This window comes from Convolutriloba macropyga, chromosome 6, assembly GCF_964194025.1.
Source record: "Convolutriloba macropyga chromosome 6, txConMacr16.3, whole genome shotgun sequence".
NCBI lineage: Eukaryota > Metazoa > Xenacoelomorpha > Acoela > Convolutidae > Convolutriloba > Convolutriloba macropyga.
In genome coordinates, this window is record NC_134473.1 from 73,853,564 (window position 1) to 73,880,361 (window position 26,798).

The following is a 26,798-nucleotide window of genomic DNA, read 5'->3' on the forward strand; positions in this document are numbered from 1 at the left end:
CCTTACATAATTTCAGCACATTCAGCGGATTTCTTACAAAAATATTCGGTTACAGCTGCTGACGCCTCGACCCGGGTAATTTTCAGTTTACTTTGAAAGTTTTATATATAAGGAAATTTGGTGCGAGGAGAGGTCAAGCAATTGCAGTAAAAAGTGTGCGAGGAAAGGTTGGATAATGTTTTGCATTCCAGTTGGGCTCATGCTAGTGTATAGGTATATTGGAGGCTGCAGCTTAATTTGTCTTCTTGGCAACCATATCCAAGACCAAAAACCTTTATGGTACCTGTAAGAACCATACATATATATGGTCTTGGATATGGTTGCCAAGAAGCCATAAATTTAAATCTCTGTAATTTTGAGTCTCAAGACTTCCTGTGTGTGTTAAATAGTTGGTCAAACTATTTTCTGGTTTTCAAATAGATTTTATGTTTACCATCTATGTTCATCCATGGTGCCATTAACCTCTATGGTCTTGGATATGGTTGCCAAGAAACCATAGACTTGATTTTTCTCAAAAAGTATTTAAACACCTTTTGGTATATGCAACTGTCAAATGGGATAATTTAGTGCCTTCGGAGTGCCTGTTTCAAATATACGTATGATCAGGTATATGGTTGCCAATTTTTGTATGACGCCATATATAGCCTTGATATGGTTGCCAGAATTATCCATTATGATCAACCTGGGAGCACCTTAATTCTAACTCAATTCAATTCAGACAATCTAGCCAAGAATAACCATTTAACAATTAACTTCAAAACAGGCAACAAACCCACTAAAAAATTGTGTGTCAAAATTAATTTTCAATCATTTAATAGAATACATATAAAGAAGTGCCTCGTATAATTTGTTAATAATTATGCTGAAACAGATTTTCAATTGAGAGCCTAGTTAAAGATATAAATCGTCAATATTAAAACAACTTTGTTCTGATAAATGTGACTTTTTAATCTCAATGTCTTTATCGAAAACATTAGAATAAGAAACGGCTCTTAAATAAGCTTTATAGTGAACAAGAAAAACTGCAGAAAATTGAGCAACGCAATATTGATGGTTACAAAATTTAAACGTTAGAAGGTTAGAGAGAACAACGCAAGCTGCCCATGTTTTGGGAAGACATTCTACCTGCTCAACCTAAACTTGACCTTGAGAAAAAAGATTAACAACAGAAACGTTTAAAAGAGAGACACAAGTTCGAAAATCTGAGACCAGTTACTGCAAAAGTAAGAACACAAAGTTTGCAGGGAGGTAAGAACACAAAGTATGCAGCACTTTCGCAGAAACATTATTTTGCAACAATACGTTTCCAAAAAACACCATTAAATTCGCAGGTTCTTTCCGAGATAATTCTCCTCTAGAATGTATTGGTTTGTTGCGGAGTTTCCTTAGCACTCCTCTGTGTCCTCATTCTCAAAATTGAAAAAAAAAATAATTCCAAATTATTTTAAGAACATGCCAGTAGTCTAGATTGAAAAAGCAACAAAACATTTTCTTCAAAACTAAAAGATTTGTGTGCTATTTTTCAAAAATCTGAAACAAAAAATATTGCAATTTTTAACCATCCGAGAGCTCATTATGTTCCATTTTTAATGAAATGTCGCTCACTTCAACGTAAATAGTACGTTGTCACTCATTTTTTGCGCAAGTCTTTCTGAATTTTTACATACCATTGAAGCACATTTGAACGCTGAATATACGCTCTCAACGCAAAACAAAAGCAAAAACGCTGAATTTTACGCGATAAAGCAAAATTATGCGCTGATTGCAGCCGAATTTTTCAGCTCTTTTTCAATTTATCCTTCTAAATAGATTTTTATTCTGAAAGCACTTTTAGTTTAGCTGGTCAGAATTATGTCAGCCAAAGTTTCAAAAACCTTAAAAAGATTTTTTTATATCCTGCCGTTTATTGAAGCTTAACTTATTTGTAGTAAAAATTTTTCTTAATTTCAGGATCGTGTAAATTGCTTTCATTAGATTTTTTTTACAAACCTATGTGAACAAACATAAATGCTGCGAATAAGTTTATGGCGACCAACTTTTCAACATTGAGTTATTGAAATACAGTTGCTTGATTAAAGAAGTTATTAAAGTTCAGCAAAATTTTTTATTCTAAAGTTAATTTTGAATTGAGTTGAATACAAAAGTTAAATGCGAACAAAATTTTTCAACTGTTCTCAAAAAAAGACAATCAAATGTTGGCGAAAATGTTTACATAACGTCAAACTCCAACGAAAATGAATTGAAAATGCAAGTAATCGTAAAATGTCTAAATGAATGAAAAGAACTTGAAGAAACTTGAAGTCTGGTTGTTCTCATATTTAAATTTAGTTTTTGTTTGAAAAAAATATAACGCAAGACAAAACATTTTTAGCAACACGGCAATTAGTTAAACCTTTTTTCTTACCTACTAACGCTCTCCTAAAAACAATGAACAATTTAAACTCAATACAACTTTTCTGAGCTCTTCTCTTCAAATCTGTTTACAATAAACTTGAAAAAACAGCCATGAAACACAACAGGTTGAAATGTGGCATTTTTATGTTTTTCAACCAAATCATTCAAAATTTCAGAATTCTTCAGACTTACTTTACAATTTTATATAGGAACAAGGAGGTTCGGTGATGTGCGATCGCACATAAAGTTTCGAACCCGCTCATCCGCATTTGACATAATTCTCTACTAAATGAGGAACAGATAGAAAAAACCAAAAATTCAAGTATTTTTCAAAAAAATAACGTATGAACAAAGAGATTGCCTCTAAATAAAAATACTCAGTGGAGTAAAAAAATTATGCACTAGACTGATGAGATACGCCAATAATAGGAAAGCGAGTTAAGACGAACAGCAAAATCAAACAACAGCAAGAAAAACATTACTTACATCAAAAACTTTATGTCCGTTTTAAAAAGCAAAACTCAATAAAAAACCAATATGGCGTCAGACGAAACAGAAACTAAGCAAAATAACTTGCAATTCAAAAGGCAAAATATGAGACCAGTCCATAATAAGTCTTGGTAACAATTAGACAAACAAGATCAAAAACAGTAAAGTAAAAAAAATGGCTTGTTCTTTTTTAAAAAAACATTTAAATTCAAAGTAAATTATACCTTTAGAAATCAACTAAAAATATCCCAATCGTTTAGGATTGCCAATGTCTATAGAAGGACATGAAGATCTGTCTTTTTTCAATTGTTTATTCGGTTAAAAAACAAAAACAAAATGGCCCCCAAAATATGTTTGATTGCGCCTTTTTTGCACATCTATAATGCAGAATGTGACCTCTCAATAATGAGACTAGGTAACAAGAAAACCAAAAAGAAAAAAAGTCAAATTTATGTAATACTTTTGTTTTTTTGCGAAACAAAATTAATTCCAAAGCCATGAAAGTCGATAAATACAAATTAAAAAAATAATAAAAATCGTTTGTTAGTTGAAAGGAAGCCCCTGAGACCTGAAATTACGTAAAAAACGTCAACACTGACGAAAATCAAAAATCAATTGATTTTTTTTGTGTCAAAACTCTTGTCGAAACCAGTAAAGTCATAACGATTTAAATAAAAAAACTTTAGATTTTGTGACAACGACCACTTTTGACACCTTTTTTTGACATCAATTATGTTATATTTGACCTGTATTTAACGCAACTAGGCAACAAATAGACAAAAAAAGAGCAAAATTTTAAGTTAAAAATTTTTTTATTTTGGAAAACAATTGTTTTCAAAGCCGTGAAAGACATCAGCTATCTAATGATATCAGAATATCCGCTCATCTTTTGTTCCATAAAACGCTAATAATATTTGTCATTATAAAGGAAATTTCATACGACTAAAGAAACAAAGTAAAATTGAAAATTGAAGGCAAAATTAAAACAGAGTTCAACTAAAATCTTCAAGAAAGTAATGTCGAAGCCGTTAAAACCAAAATCGATATATTTCAAGATTTTAGTATTTTCGATTTTGCTTTATTTTGAACGCCAATAATGTGATAGGTGAACTGTCAATAGTTTGTTAATTAGATGCTTTAGTTTATAGCTGCTTAGAAGAACAATCGGACTTATCACTACTGAGCTGTTATTTGAAACGTTCTGTTCCTTAATTAATATAAAATCATTTTTTTAAAGAAAGAAGACCGACTGGTTATAGTCTGAATTCTTTTGTAGTTGTAACGGTCTAAGATTGGTCCAAAACTAGCACTGTTAATGTTGTTTGTCCATTAGAAACATATAATTTTTCGAAGTTTACAGATAAAGATAGTTGGTTAAAAAATCAAAATTAAATGCTGCGTTTTTGATAATCAGCGAATACAGTTAGCAAAAAAGCGGAAAAGTTTGAATTACAGAGCACTCTCAACGGAGGTTGAAGTAGGAATAGCTCCTCTTTTGTGTCAACAAAGATTGTAATAGTGGTGTTTGGGGGTTTACTACATGCAAGATTAATAAAAGTGAACTAAATTGAACTAATCTATTTTGTTTTGTTTTTGATGAAAAAGACTGAATTTTGAAATATTAAGCCAGATTTTTTGACAAGAAAATTATATCAAAACAGTCGAGAATATTTTTTGTCTTTTGAAATAAAATCAACATCACTGTTCTTCAAAGTTTTAACAAAATTTTAGCAAAATTGACGAAATTTTAGGCAAAAATTCCGAAAATGTGAATCAAAACAACGGACTTCACTGTATTTTTCTCAGAAGTTTAAACATCGATAACTCCCTGTAAAAAACAAAAATAAAAAATCTTTTTAATTCCATATTCTACACTGGACGAGCTTTCTAATGATACCACTCGCAACTCTCTACGATGATTATATCGATCGGCGAAAATTGTCTGAACAAAAAAAACCATTTGAGTATATAGTTCGTCCCCCCTCAATAGAGGTCGGAACAATTATTCGGATCTTTTCCAAAATCTCCCCCTCGGTATCTGGCAGAGATTTTCCGTCATCATATCAGCAATATATTTTAACTTATATATTAACGTATCATCAACATTTGTTGAAAATTGCTTTGAAAATTGCTTTGAATTGCTTTGAATTGCTTTGAAAATTTTCATCATCAAATTTTATTCAGAATTGTATTTAAAAAATGGAGGAACGCGAAATTTGCATGTCTATGTCCCATAAATTGGGGTTTTATTACCATAGTTCAGCATAAATCATGCAAAAACTTTGAAAGGGAGAATATATTGAAGGAAATGACAGCAATATATCATCTATTGATCAGGTTAGAAGCCTGGAATATGAATCATGACCAAATAGATGCCTAATAATTCCGGCAGCCAGGTCTCCGGTTGATTCAACTAAGATTCCGACACTGGATTTTAGAGCCATAAGGGTTGTTGCAGAAAAACAAATGGATCAATTTTGAAATGGACCTTTTTTATTTCCTTTTATTTTGTTTGTAAGCATGTTTCCCTGTAAACTGGAGTAAATTTTTTCCGTATTTTGAATGGAGACTTATGCGTGCTAGGAGTCAAATACAAATAGGAGGCAATAAATGATCATTTATATTTACAAGGATGCTCATTAATGTGTGCGCGTTCGCACATGATGTTCCGACCCGAGCTCATCTACACTTTGTTTAACAACCTAACTACTTATTGAATTACACAATTCTACGCCTCATTCCAGCGCTGACAAGATTTGTCATTGAAAAAACTACAAGAAAAAAAACAAACAACAAAATGAGCAAAAAGAAAAATTTCGCGGCAAAAACTAAATATCTAAATTTGAACGCACCTAGTAACAACGCCTAAATGCAATCGGATAAAACCTTAACTACACAAAACCTACTTTTTCCTATTTATACAGAAGATAAAATTTTTCCTTCATGAGACTAGATAACAAGTCGACAAAGAGAAGAAACAATAAGGCGAAATTCAAAAATCAATCAACAAATTTTAAACCGAATAATTTCGAAAGTCTTAAAAATCCTTAGCTTTTAACAAAATAATTTTTGATAAATTTACTAAACATTCAACATGAAACCAATAAGACCTGTGGTTTGTTAGACTAAGCCCTACAAACAGACTACAGAAGCAGAAAAACTCGAAAAATTAAATATTTTGCGAAAACACAATTTATTGAAGGCTTTAAAATCATTAGCTATTATCTGAATACTATGTATTCTTCCTTCTATTTTCCTTCAAACTAATACAACTTAAATTATACTAAAAGACCTAATAAGTTGATTTGGGCCACATTTGAAAATCATTGGGATCTGTCATTAAGCGAATGTGTTAAAAGAAGAGAAAAAGAAACACAAGTACACCACTTAAACTTTTTTAAACACATGTTGTCCACAAAAAAACGTCAGTTAAGAAAACAAACCACCAAATAAAAGAAACTGAATGGGGCAACTCTAGGATGAGAATAAGTTACAACTTGACGAAAAGAACAACAAAAACTGAAAAGTTTAAAAAATCATTGAAAATGTATGTTATCATAAATTTTAAGACTATTCGCTATAAAATGACTGCCTCGGGATACCTCAATCTTTGAACCCTCAATTAATAGCTGATGAGACCGTTCAGAATTTTACACCTACCTAAAGATTTTTAAAAAATAGGCAAAAATCGCAAATACAATAAAACCACGAAATTTCTGATAAAAACCGTAGTATCAACGCCCTTAAATTCAATTGCATTCAACGGAAGGCAATGAAAGCGCTCGATGGGAGCGTAAAAGCCGTGCCTCAATGAGACAACAAGGATATTTCTCACTGACAAAATCATCGATACGAAAAGACATTACAATAGGTCATTGTCTATGAAAACAACAAATACAGACAAAAATCAAAAATTCAGTAGAAAAGTGCGAGAAGAAAGTGCCGAAGCTAATTAAACCATAAGCTTTCCTCTGAAAACCTATGATCCGTTGAAAGTGTTCACTAAACCAATGGGAGCTATCGATATTAGGAAAATGTGACAAGATTTCAGCGGGAATCAAATATACGAAAATATCGAAAAATTTTAAAGTTGTTTGTGAAATCTTGTGGCATCGAAGTCATAAAACCAATAGTTAGAAGATAAAACCGATCAACAGATTAATTGTGGTCGCAGTAGAAGGGAAGGGGGTCCTGTCAGTACTTAGACTGACTTATAGTTTACAAAAATAAGTTTATGATCGGTTAATAATCAAAAAAAATTTCAAAAAAATTAAATAGAAAGTCTTAACAGCCATTAGCTGTCCAATCAAAGCACTAAATAGCTTCACTAATGCTCATCACAAAACCTATTGTACTTTTAGTCAACGAGTCTATGCCATAGTGCTCCGAAAACTTAGTAAAACCTGAAAAAGAAAATCGAAATTTCATTAAAAATTACAAAAACTCAGAGTCGAAGCCAAAAGAACATGTGCGATACCTTGAAAACGAATTTTTTGTTCATTAGGCTTGATTTAACTATAAATCAGGTTTATCATTAACCAAAAATTGATATGAAAAGTGACCAGTCTCTAGGTGACCTATAAAATATGAAGTTTTCTAAACAAAAAAAAACAGTTCTCAAATAGAATTTGAATTTTTTTATAGTAAAATTCCCTATGAGACCAGAACTAGTCTTTTTTTTCACTTTTCGTGTATTCGGAATACAAAATTATTTCATTTTGGGGCGTGAAATGTAATTTTGAATTAAATTTTTCATAGAAAATATCATAATTTGAAGAAAAATTACCCTAAAATTGAACGAAATCATGCCAAATATCACGTGTTCACACAAAACTTCAATCCTCGATAACTCGTCGAAAAAATGAAATTCACAAAAATCTTTTTAATTTAAAATTATACGCTGGATGAGCTTGTTAGTGATACCACTCACATTTCTCTACGATGAATATATCGATCGGCCAAAATTGACTGAACAAAAAAGACCCATTTGAGTATATAGTTCCTCCCCCACAAGTGGGGTCGGAACAAATATTTGATATATTAATGCGGATCAGAATAAACTTTATAATTGAATTTTATTTCAATGTAGTGCTTCCAGTAATAAAAATTTTGCGATGCCAAGCAAACTCTTGTAATTCCGTGACTCATGGTAAAATTTCATAGTGGGTAATTTTCATTTAATTTTATGAACTTTTTTCTTTCGCATGACAATGAGATTTTAATGATGTTTCAATTAATTCTCCATGTCAAGTCAAATTAATTAAAGCGTGCTCACGAGCCGCCATTTTATGCAAAAAGTTTAAAACCTATTTCTCCAAACAAAAATGAACTTTAAATGAAAAATTAAACTAGATGTCACATGAAAAACCCTGAAATGCAACCCGAAAGATTTAAATATAACTAAGATGAAAATCAAGTCATATGCAAGTTGATATAGTCACATAATAGTAATTCATATTAAACCATAAAAGAAAACACGAACTGAAAGACACAATATCCGCAATCCTTGGTTCTCTCTTAGAGTTTTTTTCTGTGAACCGTTTTAGGCATCCTCGACATTATAGACAGTAACCTCAAAAAAAGTATTTTTCTCATGATTTTTTTATAGAAATGATATTTGAAGTTCAAAAAAATGGCAATGCTTTTTGTTAGAGTAGCCTCAAACAAAAGGCATCTTGTGAACAAATCAGCTTCATGGTTTGTCTGGGCTCTTCCTTATTTCCGGACTAGGTGGAGAACTAAAAAGTTTTTCAAAATTTCAAATGCCAGTTCAAAATTTTAAATCTTTTGATCAAGTTTCTGTTACAGGTTTTTTTATTTTTTGCCAACTATGTTGAAAACAAACAAACTATAACTCTAAAATTTTCTATTCAAATGGAAAGTTCCTTGCCAATGATGTTACACAACCAGTCAATTTGACGGCCTAGATTCAATGAAGGGATTATGTTGTCAACCAGCAATCAACGTTTGAGCTACGGTTTTTCAGTTCCTTAGAGTCGGTCAAGGTTAAAGAAATATTTTTGCTATTTTTCTAAAATAAAACAACTCAAATACAAACAATGCGTCAGAGAAATCTTCGAACAGATTACTATTTATGCTGCAAAAGACTATTTAATTAGACTAATGTATCTATTTCGGATCTAAAAAAACGTAAATGTTCCGTGCATAAAAAATACTATGAAGTTCTCGGTTTGCTCGATTTTCAGTGACATCTCCCGAATTTATAATAAAATTTTCTAATTCTCTAGATGAACAGGGGCCCTTTTTTCTCAACTACAGCTAGGTTTATCTGCTCATGAATTTTCTCCCTGCTTAACTGCGTTTTTGCAGTGACATACAATTCTTTATCGAATCAAAAATCAAATTTCACCAGATTTAACAACTCATTAGAAAACACCATACAAATTGATGTTGTTTTGCGGTAAGAAAACTCAAAGCATTAACTTCTTTTGGATTAGGCTTCTAAAAATACTAACCAATGTCTTTGCAAATGTTCCAAAAATGGATGCAATATATTGAAGTTGCTTGAAAAACTGCGTTTTTTGCGTTGCTTGTCTAGATTTTTGAGAGTTCTGTCACCTTGAGATTCTTGAATATTTAATTTTCGCCAGTTTCCTTTTCCACAAAGATCAGGCAAATGTAGTTCTACTTTTTTTTATTTTCAGATGACGGAATTATAAAAATTTGAAGCAATTAAAACCAAACATGTGTAATTGTCTAGCTGTTTGGGCTTGAATCTTGCAAAAGCCAAAATCCGGCCATCAATTTTATCCAGATGCTGAAGTTAGATGATAGTAGAAAGACATAATTATCTTTCTAAAATTCCCATAGAAGTCAGGGATCTTTTCCGTCTGTGCCCCCGTAACGTTATGCGCCCGCCAGTTACAGAGCACGTTCCGCTAAATAGTAAATAACTGTAAAAATATGGCACGTTCGTCTCGGGGTGCAAATAATATGCGCCCACTAAGCAGGGGGGCACAAACAAACGGAAAAGATCCGAAATCATAATAGTTTTTTGCTCGAGAACCGCTGATCTAAATCACAACATGTTTCCGTTTTAGTTTTTTTAATTAGTGCTTTGAACTAAAAAATGTCATGTAATACACAAACACATAAATACTGACACTGGAGAAACAAATTTGCTTTTTAAGAGATTTGGGCGCTGATGATTATAACAAAAAATGATTTTACCTTTTTAGTCTGGAATGTCGTACATAACGTTTGTGGAACTTTTCTTTAAAGTGTCTCCTGTTTAAAGTGTCTCAAAGACATTCCGTTGAATGATTCCGCTTTCCTTATTCTCCTATTTGGGAGAAAACTACTAGGTTTCACTTTCCTTGTTTTCAGTTAACGAAGCAAAAAAACGCACATAAAAACGTTCTATATTTTTCTTCGCAGTTGCTTGTTATCTGTCTGTGGGCCGCATTTGCGGCAACTAATTATTAAGTTACTGATTACGATTACATATAAGAGGCTGGATTATTTCTAAATCAACTTGATCAATAAAAAAAATTCTTGCGATGACTTCACAGGTGGCAACTTTCGTTCAGTTTCCAGCTTAGCCGTGTTGCAGTGAAAACCCCCAATGTTCGCAACACACGATAACATTATGGTCAACAGAATTTCATGTTTTAAAGATTTAAGAGTGGTGAATAAACATTAGCACCAAGAAAAAACAAAGTTTAGGAGATTTAGCCTCGATCATACCACATAGTTTTATCGACACTCTTCGACACACTTTCTGGTCAGATATTTAAAGCGAGTTGATTTGTTTTCATATCAGATAAAAAGCATCAGTTTTTGTCACTCGTTTTTTTTTTGTCGTGTATACGATTGCAAAAAAATCTCCATTAAAGTTCTTCGCATTTATCTAAAGACTGATAATCAGTTTGTCTGATTTTGCATATACTGCCGGTTTCACTTGAAGAAAATCATGTAAATCTGACCAAATCATTTTCTTTTTTGTGATGAGTCAGGTTTTTAAAATAAATTGGCTTCATTTTATGTTTTAAATCCTTCACTCTTATTTGCAAAAAAAATTCCGTTTGTGGGTGTTCAATTTGGTATAATCAACTATAGACACAAGAACTATCAATTTAGCATTTAACCGCATTTAAGTATATAACAAAAATGGAGTTGTAAATAACAGTACCACTACGGTGCAGGAGAAAAAAAAGTTTGAACTGAATCGATTGAAGAAAACCCTGATTTATTAATAATTTGTGCCTTTGAATAACGCTTCCCTAAACGGGGAAAACTAACCCCAGTGCGCACCAGTAGTCCTGAGCCTATTTATAAACTGTTTAACCATTTTGTTGTTGTTGTTGTGTTATAGTTATTTGGGTGGTAGGCATGCACAAGACTATGCATACAGTCACCAACTACTTCCTTGTCAACTTGTCAATCAGGTAATTACTGTCTGTCGACTCCCCCCAACCACCCCCCCCCCAAAAAAAAACCAACCCCCCCCCCCCACGCCAGCAACCCGATTGAACAATCATACGTTACAACTAATAACCTGAAGCAATTGTTAACTACAGTTGCTGATAAATAGTAAGTGTTAGCCCGAATATGCACTCACAGCAAACAAATTATCGTCTAAATTTTCTGAACCAAGAACCAAGATCTTGTCCAATAGAAAATGAATTATTTTTTGCCTAAACGCAACGATAAAGTTTGCCGCCTTCTGAGGTTTTGCGCAATAAGGGGATTTTGTCGCCCAGAAGATCGATCAAATAAAATAAACCAAAAAATTTGAATTGATGAAGCAATTGCTCTATTGCAACTTTGACACTCTAACTCCCCTCTGCCGCGCTTGTTATCTGTTGCAAATTAAATTGTCTCAAAGCTAAGTCATTAGAAATCAATAAAAATGTTTTATTTGAGATGTAGGTGGATTTTTATCTTGGTTTTAATTTTGACTAATTTTGCTTTTTTTTCTAGAAAAGATTGAGTTTCTCAAAAGTCACTCAAATTTATGAAAACTTAAAAACCTAACTGCCGTCATATCGATCAGATCAAAATTTTTTTACTATGGTTCGGAATATTTAACATAAAATATCTACTTATAATCATCGTAGTTATTCTACAAAAATGTGTTGACATCGAAAGAAACCCGGGTCCATCGAATTTGGATAATATATCAACAATTGAAAAGTACAATGGTGGGTGTGGGAGAAAATCAGAGTTTCCCAAATTTTGGTATGTGAATTGTAGAAGCCCCAATAATAAACATGAGCAACTGTCTCGTTTTTGGAAAAATCTTGATGAAACTTCATTCCTAGTTGTTACCGAAACATGGATAAATGAAAAAACTGACAGTCCCGAATTTATCTGTGCAATATTCATCACTTCTTTCACCAACCAAGATCAACATTAAATAATGTACAGAGAGGCAGAGTGGTAGGTATTTGGGCTCCCAACAGTTCATAGTAAAAATGAGAAATGATCTGAACACTATCAATAGAAGTTTTTTTTGAGTCAATTTGGATTGAATTTGGTAAGCCTTAAACACAAAAACTACTGTTTAAAGTAACATACTGCCCCAATGTAAATTTTTCTAACTTTTTTCTGGATGAAATGATTGTAGAAATCTCAAAAGTGTATTCGTATACAGAAAATCTAATTTTATTCGGAGATTACAATATAAATTAGTTAGGAGCAAAAATTAGGCAGTCACTTGTTATTTTCACAGCAAACAATGGGCTATGTTACATTAATGAAACGGAGGCAACATGGACAAATGGTGAAATATATTCGTTAATTGATCATAGTTATATCTCAAAGAACCAAATTTTTGAAGCCAATGTTCTAGGGTCGACTCTTGGAGTTGATACCTTCACAAAAGTAAATCAGTCATCATTAAAGATAGACCACAGTGATAAGAAAAGACAGTTTTCGATACGTAATACCAAGCAAATTTCAAGATCAAATTTCAATCGTGACATTGCCCGGCAAGATTAGTCGCCTATGTTCGAGATAAATGAGCCTAACGAAATGTTTTTGAAATTTATCGACATTTTTGAAAATATACTGAGTTTTCATGCACCCGTGAAGTTGGTAGAAAGTAGTACCAAAACACAACAAAAGCAATGGTTGACAAAAGAATTACGTGGTCTCATAAATGAAAAACACCGTCTCCTTAATGCGTGGAAGAAAAACCCAAAACCAGAGATTTCTAAAATTTACAAAACTTTACGCTATTCAGTGAATAGAAAACTAAAAAAGCTGCATATGATTAAACAAAGAATTTTTTCCAGCAGCTACCAACTTCAAGAGAACAATGGAAATTCATCAAAAACAGGATCAACTCCAACAGTCAAATAGAAAAAATTGACAAAATAAGGGAAGGTAGTCAATTTGTTTAGGATGACAGAAAGATTGCCAATTTTCTTAATAATTTTTTTATTAACTGTTTTGCCAGGCTCGGATGATACAAAGGCGAAGGCGTTTCTCAAAATCATTCTTCAATAACATTTGAGGGACCGGAATTTAGCTTCCGACCAGTCACCAGAAAACAATTGTATAATGTTATTGATAATCTATCTAAGCATAAAATGCCCGGACCGGATTATATACCAGCATAGGCGCTAAAAGATAGTAACTCATTTAAAATTTGTCGATAACTAATGTATAAATAAAAACACGTTTCCTAATATTTTGAAAACAGCCCTTGTTGCAACTGTTTATAAGAAAGGAGACCGACTAAAACCAAAAAACTATCGACCCATATCAGTCACACCAACTCTAGCAAAAATTTTTGAGCGATTACTACTTGAACAACTAATTCACCAACTAACTTTTAATGGTCTGATTAACAAGAATCAATTCGGATTTCAAAAGCAATAGTCCTGTCTCGATACTATCATTTCATTAACTGAAAAAATAAACCAATGCGTTGACGAAAACGAAATTGTTGTCACATTTTTTATAGACTTAGCAAAGGCTTTCAACTCAATATCTATAGAGGTTTTTATGGAAAAGATAAAATTATGGTATTAGAGAGAATGCAAGAATCTTATTAAACATCTTCCTTTGTGATAGAAAACAGTGTAAAAAAAGTGATGGCAAAATCAGATTCGGTTGTCAAAAATCACGGTGTTCCTCAGGGAACTATCTTAGGGCCTTTAATTTTTATACTTTATGTCAACGACTTCAGTGAATCTTTATCAACAAATTGTGATGTATAACAGACTGCCGATGATACAGGAATTCTATGTCATGCAAAGAATGAAACAAATTTGCAGCTAATAGCTGAAGATTTATTAAACAAGACAGATCAATATATGAAACAAAACAGGTTAATCTTAGATGAGGAAAAAACGGAGTTAAGGGTGTTCAGGAATGAAAAATTGCCCATCATTGAAACTGTCGATTTCAAGGGACACCGATTGGAATTATCTGAAAAATGTAGACATTTAGGTGTAATAATTGATAGGGAACTGACATACCAAATTCAACTAAAAAGGGTTATCAGTAAAATGGCTTCAGCAATCAGATCATTATATTTGGTTAGTTATCAGGTACGTTAAAAATTAGAATATATCTTTTTAAATCACTAGTTTTGTCTAATCTAGATTTTAGTGCTATCTTTTCAAAATTTATCATCTTACTCTATTGACAAAATTAACACAAACAGATAAATTGGGGCATAAAAGTTTGTTTTATGAAAACCAAATACGATACTGCCAGGGATCTAATTCTTGAGACTAAAATTCTTCCAGCACAGCTCCAAATAACACCTGTGTCATTAAATAGGTTTTTTTTCAATGTTATCCAACAAACAAGAAATTGCTCTAATAGACATTTCAGATTTTTAGAAAGCGTGTCAATTATTGCAAAAAAACGAACCAATAACCTTTTCTTAGAACAAAATTGTTAGTTAAAATGGTGTAATTGTTCAATTGTTCGTATCTTTATTCGAAAAAGGAACACACTTCCAATTAAAATTAGAAAAGACCAAATTTAAACAAAACGTTACAGCGGAAATGCTTAAACCACACGAAAGAGTTCCAATAGACAGAAGGGTTGCAAGATTCAAACATATTTTTTATCAAAATATTTTAAGAAAACTGAACCTTAGTTTATTATGAATTAGAAAATAATAAAGTTTGATTAATAAATCTCTAACATGTAACATTAACCATGTGGTTATTTCAATTTACGTGTTTCAGATTTTAAGAAAAATCTTTCGCATTTAGGCCAGTACTCTTAGACCTGGTCATCGAATTAGCGGAAATCAAAAATAAAATTGCTCTATAATGAATTGCTCTAACATCAACAAAATATTTTAGCAACCTGAAAATAAGTTAAAATCTGGAGTACCCACCAGAATTTTTTCCAGCAGCTACCAACTTCAAGAGAACAATGGAAATTCATCAAAAACAGGATCAACTCCAACAGTCAAATAGAAAAAATTGACAAAATAAGGGAAGGTAGTCAATTTGTTTAGGATGACAGAAAGATTGCCAATTTTCTTAATAATATTTTTAATAACTGTTTTGCCAGGCTCGGATTATACAAAGGCGAAGGCGTTTCTCAAAATCATTCTTCACTAACATTTGAGGGACCGGAATTTAGCTTCGACCAGTCACCAGAAAAGAATTGTATAATGTTTTTGATAATCTACGTAAGCATAAATTGCCCGGACCGTATTATATACCAGCATAGGCGCTAAAAGATAGTAAACTGTCTATTGTAACTCATTTGAAATTTTTCGTTAATTAATGTTTAAAAAAACACGTTTCCTAATATTTTGAAAACAGCCCATGTTGCAATTGTTTATAAAAAAGTAGACCTACTAAAACCAAAATACTATCGACCCATATCAGTCACACCAACAAAAGCAATGGTTGACAAAAGAATTACGTGGTCTCATAAATGAAAAACACCGTCTGCCTAATGCGTGGAAGAAAAACCCAAAACCACAGATTTCTAAAATTTACAAATCTTTACGCAATTCAGTGAATAGGGAACTAAAAAAGCTGCAGATGATTATACAAAAAATTTTTTCCAGCAGCTACCAACTTCAAGAGAACAATGGAAATTCATCAAAACAGGATCAACTCCAACAGTCAAATAGTAAAAACTGACAAAATAAGGGAAGGTAGTCAATTTGTTTAGGATGACAGAAAGATTGCCAATTTTCTTAATAATATTTTTAATAACTGTTTTGCCAGGCTCGGATGATACAAAGGCGAAGGCGTTTCTCCAAATCATTCTTCACTAACATTTGAGAGACCGGAATTTAGCTTCTGACTAGTCACCAGAAAAGAATTGTATAATGTTATTGATAATCTACCTAAGCATAAATTGCCCGAACCGGATTATATACCAGCATAGGCGCTAAAAATTTGTCGTTAATTAATGTATAAATAAAAACACGCTTCCTAATATTTTTTTAAAACAGCCCAAGTTGCAACTGTTCATAAGAAAGGAGACCAACTAAAACCAAAAAACTATCGACCCATATCAGTCACACCAACTCTAGCAAAAATTTTTGAGCGATTACTACTTGAATAACTAATTCACCACCTAACTCCTAATGGTCTGATTAACAAGAATCAATTCGGATTTCAAAAGCAATAGTCCTGTCTCGATACTATCATTTCATTAACAGAAAAAACAAACCAATGCGTTGACAGAAACGAAATTCTTGTCACACTTTTTATAGACTTAGCAAAGGCTTTCAACTCTCAATGTCTATAGAGGTTTTTATGGAAAAAATAAAATTATGGTATTGGAGAGAATGCAAGAATCCTATTAAACATCTTCATTTGTGATAGAAAACAGTGTAAAAAATGTGATGGCAAAATCAGATTCGGTTGTCAAAAATCACGGTGTTCCTCAGGGAACTGTCTTAGGGCCTTTAATTTTTATACATTATGTCAACGACTTCAGTGAATCTTTATCAACGAATTGTGATGTATTACAGATTGCCGATGATACAAGAATTCTACGTCATGCAAAGAATGAAACAAATTTGCAGCTAATAGCTGAAGATTTATTAAACAAGACAGATCAGTGTATGAAACAAAAGAGGTTAATCTTAGATGAGGAAAAAACGGAGTTAAGGGTGTTCAGGAATGAAAAATTGCCCATAATTGAAACTGTCGATTTCAAGGGACACCGAATGGAATTATCTGAAAAATGTAGACATTTAGGTGTAATAATTGATAGGGAACTGACATACCAAATTCAACTAAATAGGGTTATCAATAAAATGGCTTAAGCAATCAGATCATTATATTTGGTTCGTTCTCAGGTACCGTTAAAAATTAGATTAAATCTTTTTAAATCACTAGTTTTGTCTCATTTAGATTTTAGTGCTATTTTTTTCAAAATTTATCATCTTACTCTACTGACAGATTTAACACAAACAGATAAATTGAGGCATAAAAGTTTGTTTTATGAAAACCAAATACGATACTGCCAGGGATCTACTTCTTGAGACTAAAATTCTTCCAGCACAGCTCCAAATAACACCTGTGTCATTAAATAGGTTTCTTTTCAATGTTATCCAACAAACAAGAAATTGCACTAATAGAAATTTCAGATTTTTAGAAAGCGTGCCAATTATTGCAAACAAACGAACCCATAACTTTTTCTTAGAACAAAATTGTAAGTAAAAATGGTGTTATTGTTCAATTGTTCGTATCTTTATTCGAAAATGGAACACACTTCCAATTAAAATTAGAAAAGAAACGTCGAAGACCAAATTTAAACAAAACGTTACAGCGGAAATGCTTAAACCAGACGAAAGAGTTCCAATAGACAGAAGGGTTGCAGGATTCAAACATATTTTTTATCAAAATATTTTAAGAAAACCGAACCTTAGTTTGTTATGAATTAGAAAGTAATAATGTTTGATTAATAAATCTCTAACATGTAACATTAACCATGTGGTTAGTTTAATTTACGTGTTTCAGATTTTTAAAAAAAATCTTTCGCATTTAGGCCAGTACTCTTAGACCTGGTCATCGAATTAGCAGAAGTCAAAAATAAAATTGCTCTATAATGAATTGCTCTATCATCAACAAAATATTTTTTAGCAACCTGAAAATAAAGCAAAATTTTGAGTACCCACCAGTAAAAGGCTAAGTTTCAACTCCGTCTCTCTCGGTTTCAACTTCTCAAGTTGTCTCTATTTCCTGCTGTCTTTTTGGACGCTCTTATTGTAAGAAAAACAAACATAATCTCCTAAGCATAACATTTTGCATTTGATTTGGGTTTTATTCCGCAGCAGGGCTTTGTTTGAAATGCAAACAAACCACTGCAAATAGAGGATTCGCTAAGTTCCTAATGCCGACCAGTTTTGAAATTTCACCCTACTAATTTCACAACCTTTGGATTCTTATGCAAACAAAACCGCCTCTATTTATCACAACATGCGCACGTCATTTTCTATACTGTTTTTTAGTTAGTAACGATTGAAAAATAACATTACAATGCCCCCCCTTATTGTTTCATTTCTGTGTCAAAATTAACAATGATACCTTCAATCAATTTTTTTGAAAGCTTGAAAGCCATGCGTTGTTTCATCAGCTAAAGTTAACGTGAAATTTAGCCAAATTTCTATCCACAATTTTACAAACAGTTCGTGTAACTGCCGCTAGTCGGCACGATGAGACAGCTACAGTTGTCTCTATTGTAATAGAAAACTATAGTCCGGGTAGTTTTTTCCGTTGGTGCACACAACTTTGCTCAACCTTCACGACTAATTTTTGAGAGCTTAACTGTCAAGAGCTCATATTTAGTGATGCAGATGTCAAAATTGATTGGGTAAAAATATAGTGTAGGAGCAGTTAATTCGAGCCGGAAATTACTTTCTAGAAACTATCCGGTTAATTTGTTTGTATTTCGTATTTTTTTAAACAGTGGTGAAAAATGCAAACCAAAAATTCAGAAGTGCCAAAAATGAGTGTAAAACAAACTTTTTTGCTAGAACATCGCCAGTTCAATCTCATTCAAGGGCCAAAAAATTGTAATCTACGCATCTACCCCTAAGTTGAAAAGGCAACTATTTATAAAGCAATTTAATTCACAATTTAGGTACTAACTTGGTTTTTGCGAATCCACTTTTTTTTCCGAATCCATTTTTTTTGCGAATCAACTTATTTCCAGTGTTACCAACAATACATCTAGTCACTCACGAAAGTTATTTTTTTTCTGTAAACAAAATTTAGTCCACATGTCCCGTATTCAATTGACAAATCATATCAAATTGTTCATAACAAGGGGTTCCCAGATTGAGGTGCCATCCGGAAGTGACCTCTGATCAGACCAAGTCCAACGCACACGGTGTGTTCCCAGACCACAATTACAGGGTCTGGGATTTGGTTCCAGCGCACAATAGTATGATCAGAGGTCACTTCGGTCTGGCGATGGTATGATCAGAGGTCACTTCGGTCTGGGGATGGTATGGTCAGATGTCACTTTGGTCTGGGGATGGTATGATCAGAAGTCACTTCAGGATGGGAATGGTCTGATCAGAGGCGGATTCAAGCGCACATTAGTCTGATCAGAGACCATTTCGAGCAGAATTTTTTTTGATTTTTTGTTTTTTTTAAAGAAAGATGTCGGCTCTGTCAAGAGGCAACAAAAAGCAGCATTCTGATCACAGACAGATCTAGAGTCTGATGTCTTTGATCAGAACCAAAGGGGTCCAACTGATTGATCATGTCAGTCCCCTTACAAGGAAACTTTTTTTAACTGTAGAATACGATGTTTTATATAGAAAGCTGTCTAAATATATCCATTGAGTTGGAAATATGCACTAATGTATACTAAATAATTTTTTACTCAGCCGTTGGGTTATCTTTTCTTTAGCAATAATACATTTTGAATGGTCTTTTCTTTAGATGAATATAATAATGCAAACATCATTTTGTATGAAATGAATATATTAAAACAAAATTCGTGCGGTGATGTAATTTTGAGCGCATAATAGTCTGATCAGGAGTAACTTTTGAGCGCACAATAGTCTGATCAGAAGTGATTTTGAGCGCACAATCGTCTGGACAATTGTCTGGGTTTGGACTGGGACATGGTCGCTTAATCGTCTGGACCATGGTCTGATTATGGTCTGATCAGAGGTCTTTTCAGTCTGGGAAGGTCTGATCAGAGATAGTTTTGAGCGCACTTAGAGCGCACACGGTGTTCGAGCGCACTTAAGTCTGATCAGAGGATACTTTGTTCTTGGATGGTCTGATCAGAGGTAACTTTCGTCTGGCACGGTCTGATCAGGGGTCACTTCCGGATGGCACCTCAACTTGGGTTGGGTGCTGGGATTGTGTTTACCAATTGTTGTTTGCCAACTGGAAAATCTTCAATGAAAATTATAAATAATGGTAAAGAAAAAATCTTTTTAAAATTGCAAAAGTTTTTCATAAACATCCTTAGGTGCGTTTGTCTCGTAAAAATGAATTTGCGAACATTTTCCCTAAGTAATTACGATATATTGACTGCTCGATGGACTTCTGTTCTGTATTTTGTTTGTTAAGTATCACGTAATTTTACTTCGGGGGCTAGTAATTTTTCGGAGCTTTCTACGTGTATTAGAACGTATTTAATTCTTATTTTAAAGTTTAGAAATACTCGATTCTGATTGGCTAAAATTTACTACGTAACACTCTCCGGCCCGGCAGAAGATGTTGGGAAAACTGGTACAAGTTTTACGAGCGAGCGGACGAGTGAACCGGTCGACATACGTAATACGGCGGAGCGCGCGACGCTATCGAAGACGTAACTGAGTTCTACAATCCGAGCGGTTGGGTAGTAACCCCTAGGGTTGGTTTCCTCAACTATCCAAACTAAGTCACCGGTCTTTAAGTGTTGCTCGGCAAGCGTCTGCCACTTAGAGCGTCGGTTCAGCGTCGGTACGTACTCTCTGATCCAACGGGACCAGATCGCATTAGCGTACGGCTGCGCACGAGCGTAACGTTTGAGATGGTCAAACTCATTATCGCCAACAACAGACGGAATACCGGTAGAGTATTCTCCTAAAAGAAAGTGGTCAGGCGTTATTGCGTTCAAATCGGACTTATCAGCGCTTACGGGTGTTAAAGGGCGCGAATTGAGGGCATTCTCCACGAGACAAAAGGTAGTATGCAATACCTCATCCGTGAGGCGACGCGTGCCAAGAATAGTATACAACACGCGCTTGAAGCTGCGTACTAACCTCTCCCAGATACCACCTTGATGTGGTGCGCTGGTTGGATTAAACCTCCACTTATACCTTTGTGAGCGAGCTCAGCTGCAATGTTGACAACGTTTCACTTTTCAAAACTTTCTCGGAGTTCTTTCTCCGCTCCAATAAAGTTAGTGCCATTGTCTGATCAAATCATGGCAGGTGTACCCCTACGTGACACAAACCGCTTAGCTCCCATAACACAACAGCTGGTGACCATGGATGTAACAATCTCGACATGGACAACGCGAAGAGTGAGACAGGTGAAGTAGAAGCCCCACCTTTTCTCAGTAGTACGGCGGAAAATAACATAGAATGGCCCAAAGCAGTCAACGCCAGTGTTCGTGAAGGGAGGAGACTGGTAAGCAAGTCTCTCCTTAGGCAAGTCAGACATGATTGGTTGCATAGTAACAGCTTGGAATTCTCGGCATCTCAGGCAGTGTGGTTTGATGGAACGCAAAGATGACCTTAGTTTCAGTTGTGTATAGCGTTCCTGCACAATTGATCTTAGGTATTCAACACCTTGATGATAATGCTTTGCGTGCGTGTGTTCAAGAAACAGTTTTACAAACGGATGACGAGCATCTAAGATGATTTGGTACTTTACGTTAGAGCCAAATTCCATTAACCACTTGATGCGTTCCGAGGAACGGATCAGCCTATTTGGACTAAGGAACGGTGAATGTGGAGCGATTCGGCTGCTCTGTTTAACAGATTTATTGTCAAAAAGATCTTTCCTTTCGGTTTCAAAAGACTCTCCTTGCACCAAGTACTGTAGATGACGCTCGGCTTCGTCAAGCTCAGTAGGGTCAGTAATGCTACCATCGAGGTTACGGTAGCCGGCATGTTTGGGAAAAAGCCGGAGAACGTACGTGGCAATGCGCAGGTACTTTTGATACGAACTAAATTTATCAAACAGAAATATTGAAGGAACAGGAGTCATCTGTTTTTCAACAGATGTATTCAGAGATGCAGTGTCTTCTTTGGTTGACGCCAAGTTTGATGTTATTAATAACGTCTTTGTTCGGTACGAAAGGGAAACGTGAATTAGTTGAGACATGTGGACCTTTCACCCAACAGCTTAGTTGCAAAACTTCAGCGGACATTCCACGCGCGCCAGCGTCAGCGGAATTATCCTTAGTTGCGACGTGGTCCATTGGTCGACGCTGGTATACTCCAAAATTTCATAAACGCGGTTTGCAACAAAGATTGGTTGCTTTTCATTAGAGTTAATCCACTGGAGAACCGTCGTGCTGTCTGTCCACATGAATACTTGGTTAACAGTCACAGTAAGTGCTTGTGTAATTTCCCTTTTCAGTCGAGCGGCAAGTAGAGCTGCTTGTAGTTCGAGTTTTGGGACAGTCAATACTTTCATTGGCGCCACGCGCGATTTTCCCAAACAAACGCAAGCTCTGTTTTTTCTTCACCTGTAGGAGTTTTTACTCGAGCTCGCAAAAGTGCGACAGCACTGAAAATATCCTGTGAACTGTCACCGAACTTATGCAACTCTATATTATCAAAGAGTCCACTAAAGTAACTTCGAGGGATTTTGATGTTTTCAAGCTTTGGTAAGTCTGCATTCCAAACCAAAAATCTTTGAACAATGTCCTGTGAGAGCTCGTCATCAAATTGTTGTCCTGTGACACGCTAGATGTTTTTTAAGAGCAGTCGCGCACCGACGGTAAACGGTGCGACAAGACCAATGGGGTCAAAGACCTTCGAGACAAGACTTGGGACTAAGCGTTGCGTGAGGGACTTGGTGATAGCGCAGCTTGTACCCCTACTCACAACTAAAGTGTCATTAGTGTGATCCCACTTTAGCCCTAGCACATGTGACGAATCTTCCTGACATGGAACAATAACATTGGGCTCAGTAGATTGAGAAGAATCATCAATTCGGTCAGCCAGATTTGGCACATTGCTTACGAAATTTGTAAGCTTGAACCCACCGAGATGGAGAAGATGTACCAATTCCTTTGATCTATTGATGGCTTTCTCAGAAGATTCCACTGAGTCAAGGTAATCGTCCATGTAGAAGTCTTCAAGGACGGCTTTTGCGGCTTCAGGGTAAAGCTTGGCATTGTCTCTCGTAGTGCGTTGTAATGCATAGTTGGCGCATGTGGGCGAGTCTTTAGCCCCGAATATATGGCGCGTATATTGATACACTTTAACTTTAGTTGTGGGATCCTCCCGCCACAGAAAGTGAAGTGATGGTTGATCTGATGGTAATACACCAACCTGTAGAAACATTCCCTCGATGTCGGCAGAGACGGCATATGGATGTTGTCGGAAGCGAAGAAGCACGTAAATAAGGTTTTGGAGCAGATCAAGGCCAGTGAGCAAAAATTTATTCAGTGAGGCACCATGAAATTTTTCTGCTCCATTGAGCACCGTACGCACTTTACCCGGTTTGTTCGGGTTTAAAAACGGATGATGTTGGGGTGGGATCCACTTTTTATCGGACCGGTTCTCAACCTTGTGAGCGTCCGGAACCTCAATTACATACCCCTTATTTAGATCTTCCTTGATGATACTAGTATACTTCTCTCTAAGGTCTTCATCCTCGGCCAATCGTTTTTCGAGAGACCTTAGTTGCACAAGGGAGGAAAAGTAATTATTTGGGAGCTGGATGTTATCTGCTGCCCACAACGTTCCGACATTGTATCTCAGGCCACTGAATATAGTGGTACTTTCGAGGATTTCATGAGCCCTTGCGTCTGCTGCAGAACGTGGTTCGACCTGCTTGCTTGCCCCAATTGATTCAATGTCGTCCCACCATGACTTTACTTGGCTTGCTAACTCATTGTCATGTTCGATATTCACTTTAAAGCACGTTGAGGTTAAACACTAACTTGATAGTAACGGACTGCTTAAGACCCAACCTATGGGTAAGCGTACGGCAACGGGTGAACGCTTCTCATCGGCAGAAAAGTATTCTAACGGGCGGATGGCATGGTAGACATCTTGACCGTGTATCATCTCAATGTCTTTATAGGAATATGTCACAGGTCAAGGACTGCTAAGTGTGGGTAAGTCTCTTGCAGGGCCTGTACATTAATGATATCAGAGCCGGCGTTCAGACTCTCTTTAACGAAAGGGTTGATGGTAAATGGTTCAAAATCCTGATGTTCTCTTGGTTTCACAGTAACTTCAACAAACCTATTATCAACTACTTCCTCGGTATTAATACCCTTGACAGTTAGCTTTAGCGCTTTACCGAGCAAACCGAGTCTATCGGCGAGACTACCGGCCACCTAAGAGTTACTGCAGGCGGTATCACACAAAACTAAAGCCTTGGTGTCTAAACCAGACGAATTGACCAAATGCAATTCCGTTACCTGAAGGAGCCCATTAACATCAGTAACAGATGACATCGTTGTGATCTTATTTGACGGCTGTTGACTTGACCTACAGCCGGCTGTACAGACGGCTGTACAGACGGCTGTAAAGTAGTTGCTTTACTTTGACCTGTGTTGCCAGAAGGCTGAATGGTATTAGAATTTGTTGACTGTTTGGCTGGGAAAACCTATCTGCTCCATGCAATAGTGTGTTATGCGAACTATTGCACCCCTCTGCTCGGCACTTTCTCGGTAATGGCACTGGCGGAATGTGTGCTTATCGCGTAAGCACGAAAAGCAACGTTTATTTTCCGCCACCAACTTAGTTCTATGGGTTGGAGTCTTTTCCTTGAGAACTCGACACTCCCATAGCCGGTGGTTACCCTTGCATACAATAAAGCGAGAGTAAGTGTTTGTGGAAAAAGATGGCATTTGCTTCTTTGTTTCCCTTTGTTGTGAAATTGATGCAAACACTTTTGAGGCTGTTTTGGACTTGGTTACTGAAGTGCTGTTATTTTCAGGCCTGGCCTTGGTTGTGCTTTGTTTCATAAGATCATGGGCCACAGCCTTTTCTTTAAGCCAATCGTTAAAGTCAAGGAGGGTAGGCTTAACCTAGAGCTTCTTAACCGTCAAGAGCGACCATGACTCTTTCATGTTTGGTTGTAGCTTATGTACAGCTTGGTTAAGTAGGGAAACACTTCTCAAGTCAGCATCATATGATAGTGACTTGAAAACCCCAACGAGGATGGATATGACTGCTGAATAGTTAATGATGTTATCCCTATTGTGCATTTTAAGAGGCGGAAAAGTACTTAGTTTATCCAAGTGTGCACTTAGGGCTGCCTGTGGCTGGCCAAATTTAAGTTCTAAAGTCCTTAGTGCATCCCTGTACATTAAACCACAGTAAGCAAACTCGGCGATTGCAATCTTTGCTTTACCGGTGACGAGTGTTTTGAGGTATGTCAATTTAACGTCATTAACTAGCGATTGCGAGTCAATCGCGCTTTTGAATTGACCATACCACTCGTGCCATTGTAATTGATCGCCATTATACTGAGCAAGTTTGCATTCTGGCAAGGGGTCATTTTTGTTGCTGGTTATTGCATCAGCCAACTCCCTAATCAATGACGCATTGTCTGCTCTTGAAGGGGCGGGCGCAGACACCTGCGGACCACACCAACTCAACGGTGTGGGCCCAACATAAGGATTTGTTGGCTGAAAACCGGAGTGGCTAGACCAGATACAATATTAATTTTAGTTGCGATCGGGGTTTCCTGTTGTTTGCAGGAGGGTTATTGCATATCAATCAAAAGATCTGAATTCGAATAAATTTGTTGTGGAAAATTAGTAACTGATGGTGCGATGTGTGCCTGTACATTTGGAGCAACATTATTTACGGTAGTTATGTCTAAGTTGACTAATGACACTCCGTGCTGTGGAAAACGCCAATAACTCATATTTGGCACAAAAAGTCGGCCAAGTGGGATATTGTGAATATTTGGGACAGGAGGAGCAACGGAACGTATGACTTTGTGTACTTGGTAGTATTGTTTTGAAAAGTGTTGTGGACGGGAGGCTGATTGATCAAGGGGGCGTGTGGAGTTCGAGCAGTGAGGTTAGGCGCAAAGACTGGGTTCGGAATGGGAAGGTCAATAGCATGAGCGGGTTCGGAGTTGTGCTCTTGAGTGTTTCGACTCGATGGGGCGCTTGGGTGCAGGGGAACATTTAATGCGGGGGCAGGATTTGTTGTCGGAAAAGGAGGAAGAGTGGCGTTTGGTGTTCGGGGAACAAAATTAATTTGTTGTCGGGGGCATATACGCCGGGCCGAATTGTTCTCAGGTATACTTGATATTTCAGGTCCCCTTGCTTGTGAAAGTTGAAGCTGTGCTTTGGGAAAAACTTGGATGCATTATTTTGATTTACTTGCGGTGGGAACGGTTTTGGTGGGACGGGCTGTTGAATGGGCGGTGAAGAAGCCCCTGTGTCGTGTAGAGAAGGCGGGTGATCTGCGGTTCCTTGGTTAATTATGCTCGGAGACGCCATGCCTCGCTGGCTTGTTTGATTCATTTGCGCCCGTAGATTTGCCTGGTACAATGCCTGTGTGTTAGCAGCAGCCAAAAAATTTTCAGGTGGGGTACAAAAAGGGTAGAGTTGCAGAAAGGTCTCATAGCTTGAAATGTAATTGTCCCAACAACTTTTTGGAATAGAATGCTTTGAAATTTTAGTGTTCTGATCTTCCGCTGTTTGCCGTTGTTGTGGCTAGGACATTCTGGTGGGTTAATCATAACGTCTGGTTCACTAGTTTTCTCCTCATTGTTAAAACCTAAAGCAAGTGAAGTATTGATCCAGTTTTAGATAGCCTTTTCCTTCTCATAGAGCTCCTGGCACTT

The 26,798-nt window shown here is 35.8% G+C and overlaps 3 protein-coding genes across 3 annotated transcripts in view; 2 read left to right on the forward strand and 1 right to left on the reverse strand.

Moving 5' to 3' along the window:
* Positions 1–26,798, reverse strand: part of LOC142340611 (poly(A) RNA polymerase GLD2-like) — a 303,984-nt gene that overhangs the window by 61,574 nt on the left and 215,612 nt on the right. The window lies entirely within an intron of this gene.
* LOC142340612 (uncharacterized) overlaps positions 1–26,798 on the forward strand; it is a 355,986-nt gene that overhangs the window by 39,324 nt on the left and 289,864 nt on the right. The gene's annotated exons all lie outside the window — the stretch shown is intronic.
* LOC142340606 (substance-P receptor-like) overlaps positions 1–26,798 on the forward strand; it is a 129,776-nt gene that overhangs the window by 15,113 nt on the left and 87,865 nt on the right. The window contains exon 3 of the mRNA XM_075391293.1: positions 11,219–11,291. Within this exon, the coding sequence (XP_075247408.1) occupies positions 11,219–11,291 (73 nt within the window). The remainder of the gene's footprint in view (positions 1–11,218; positions 11,292–26,798) is intronic.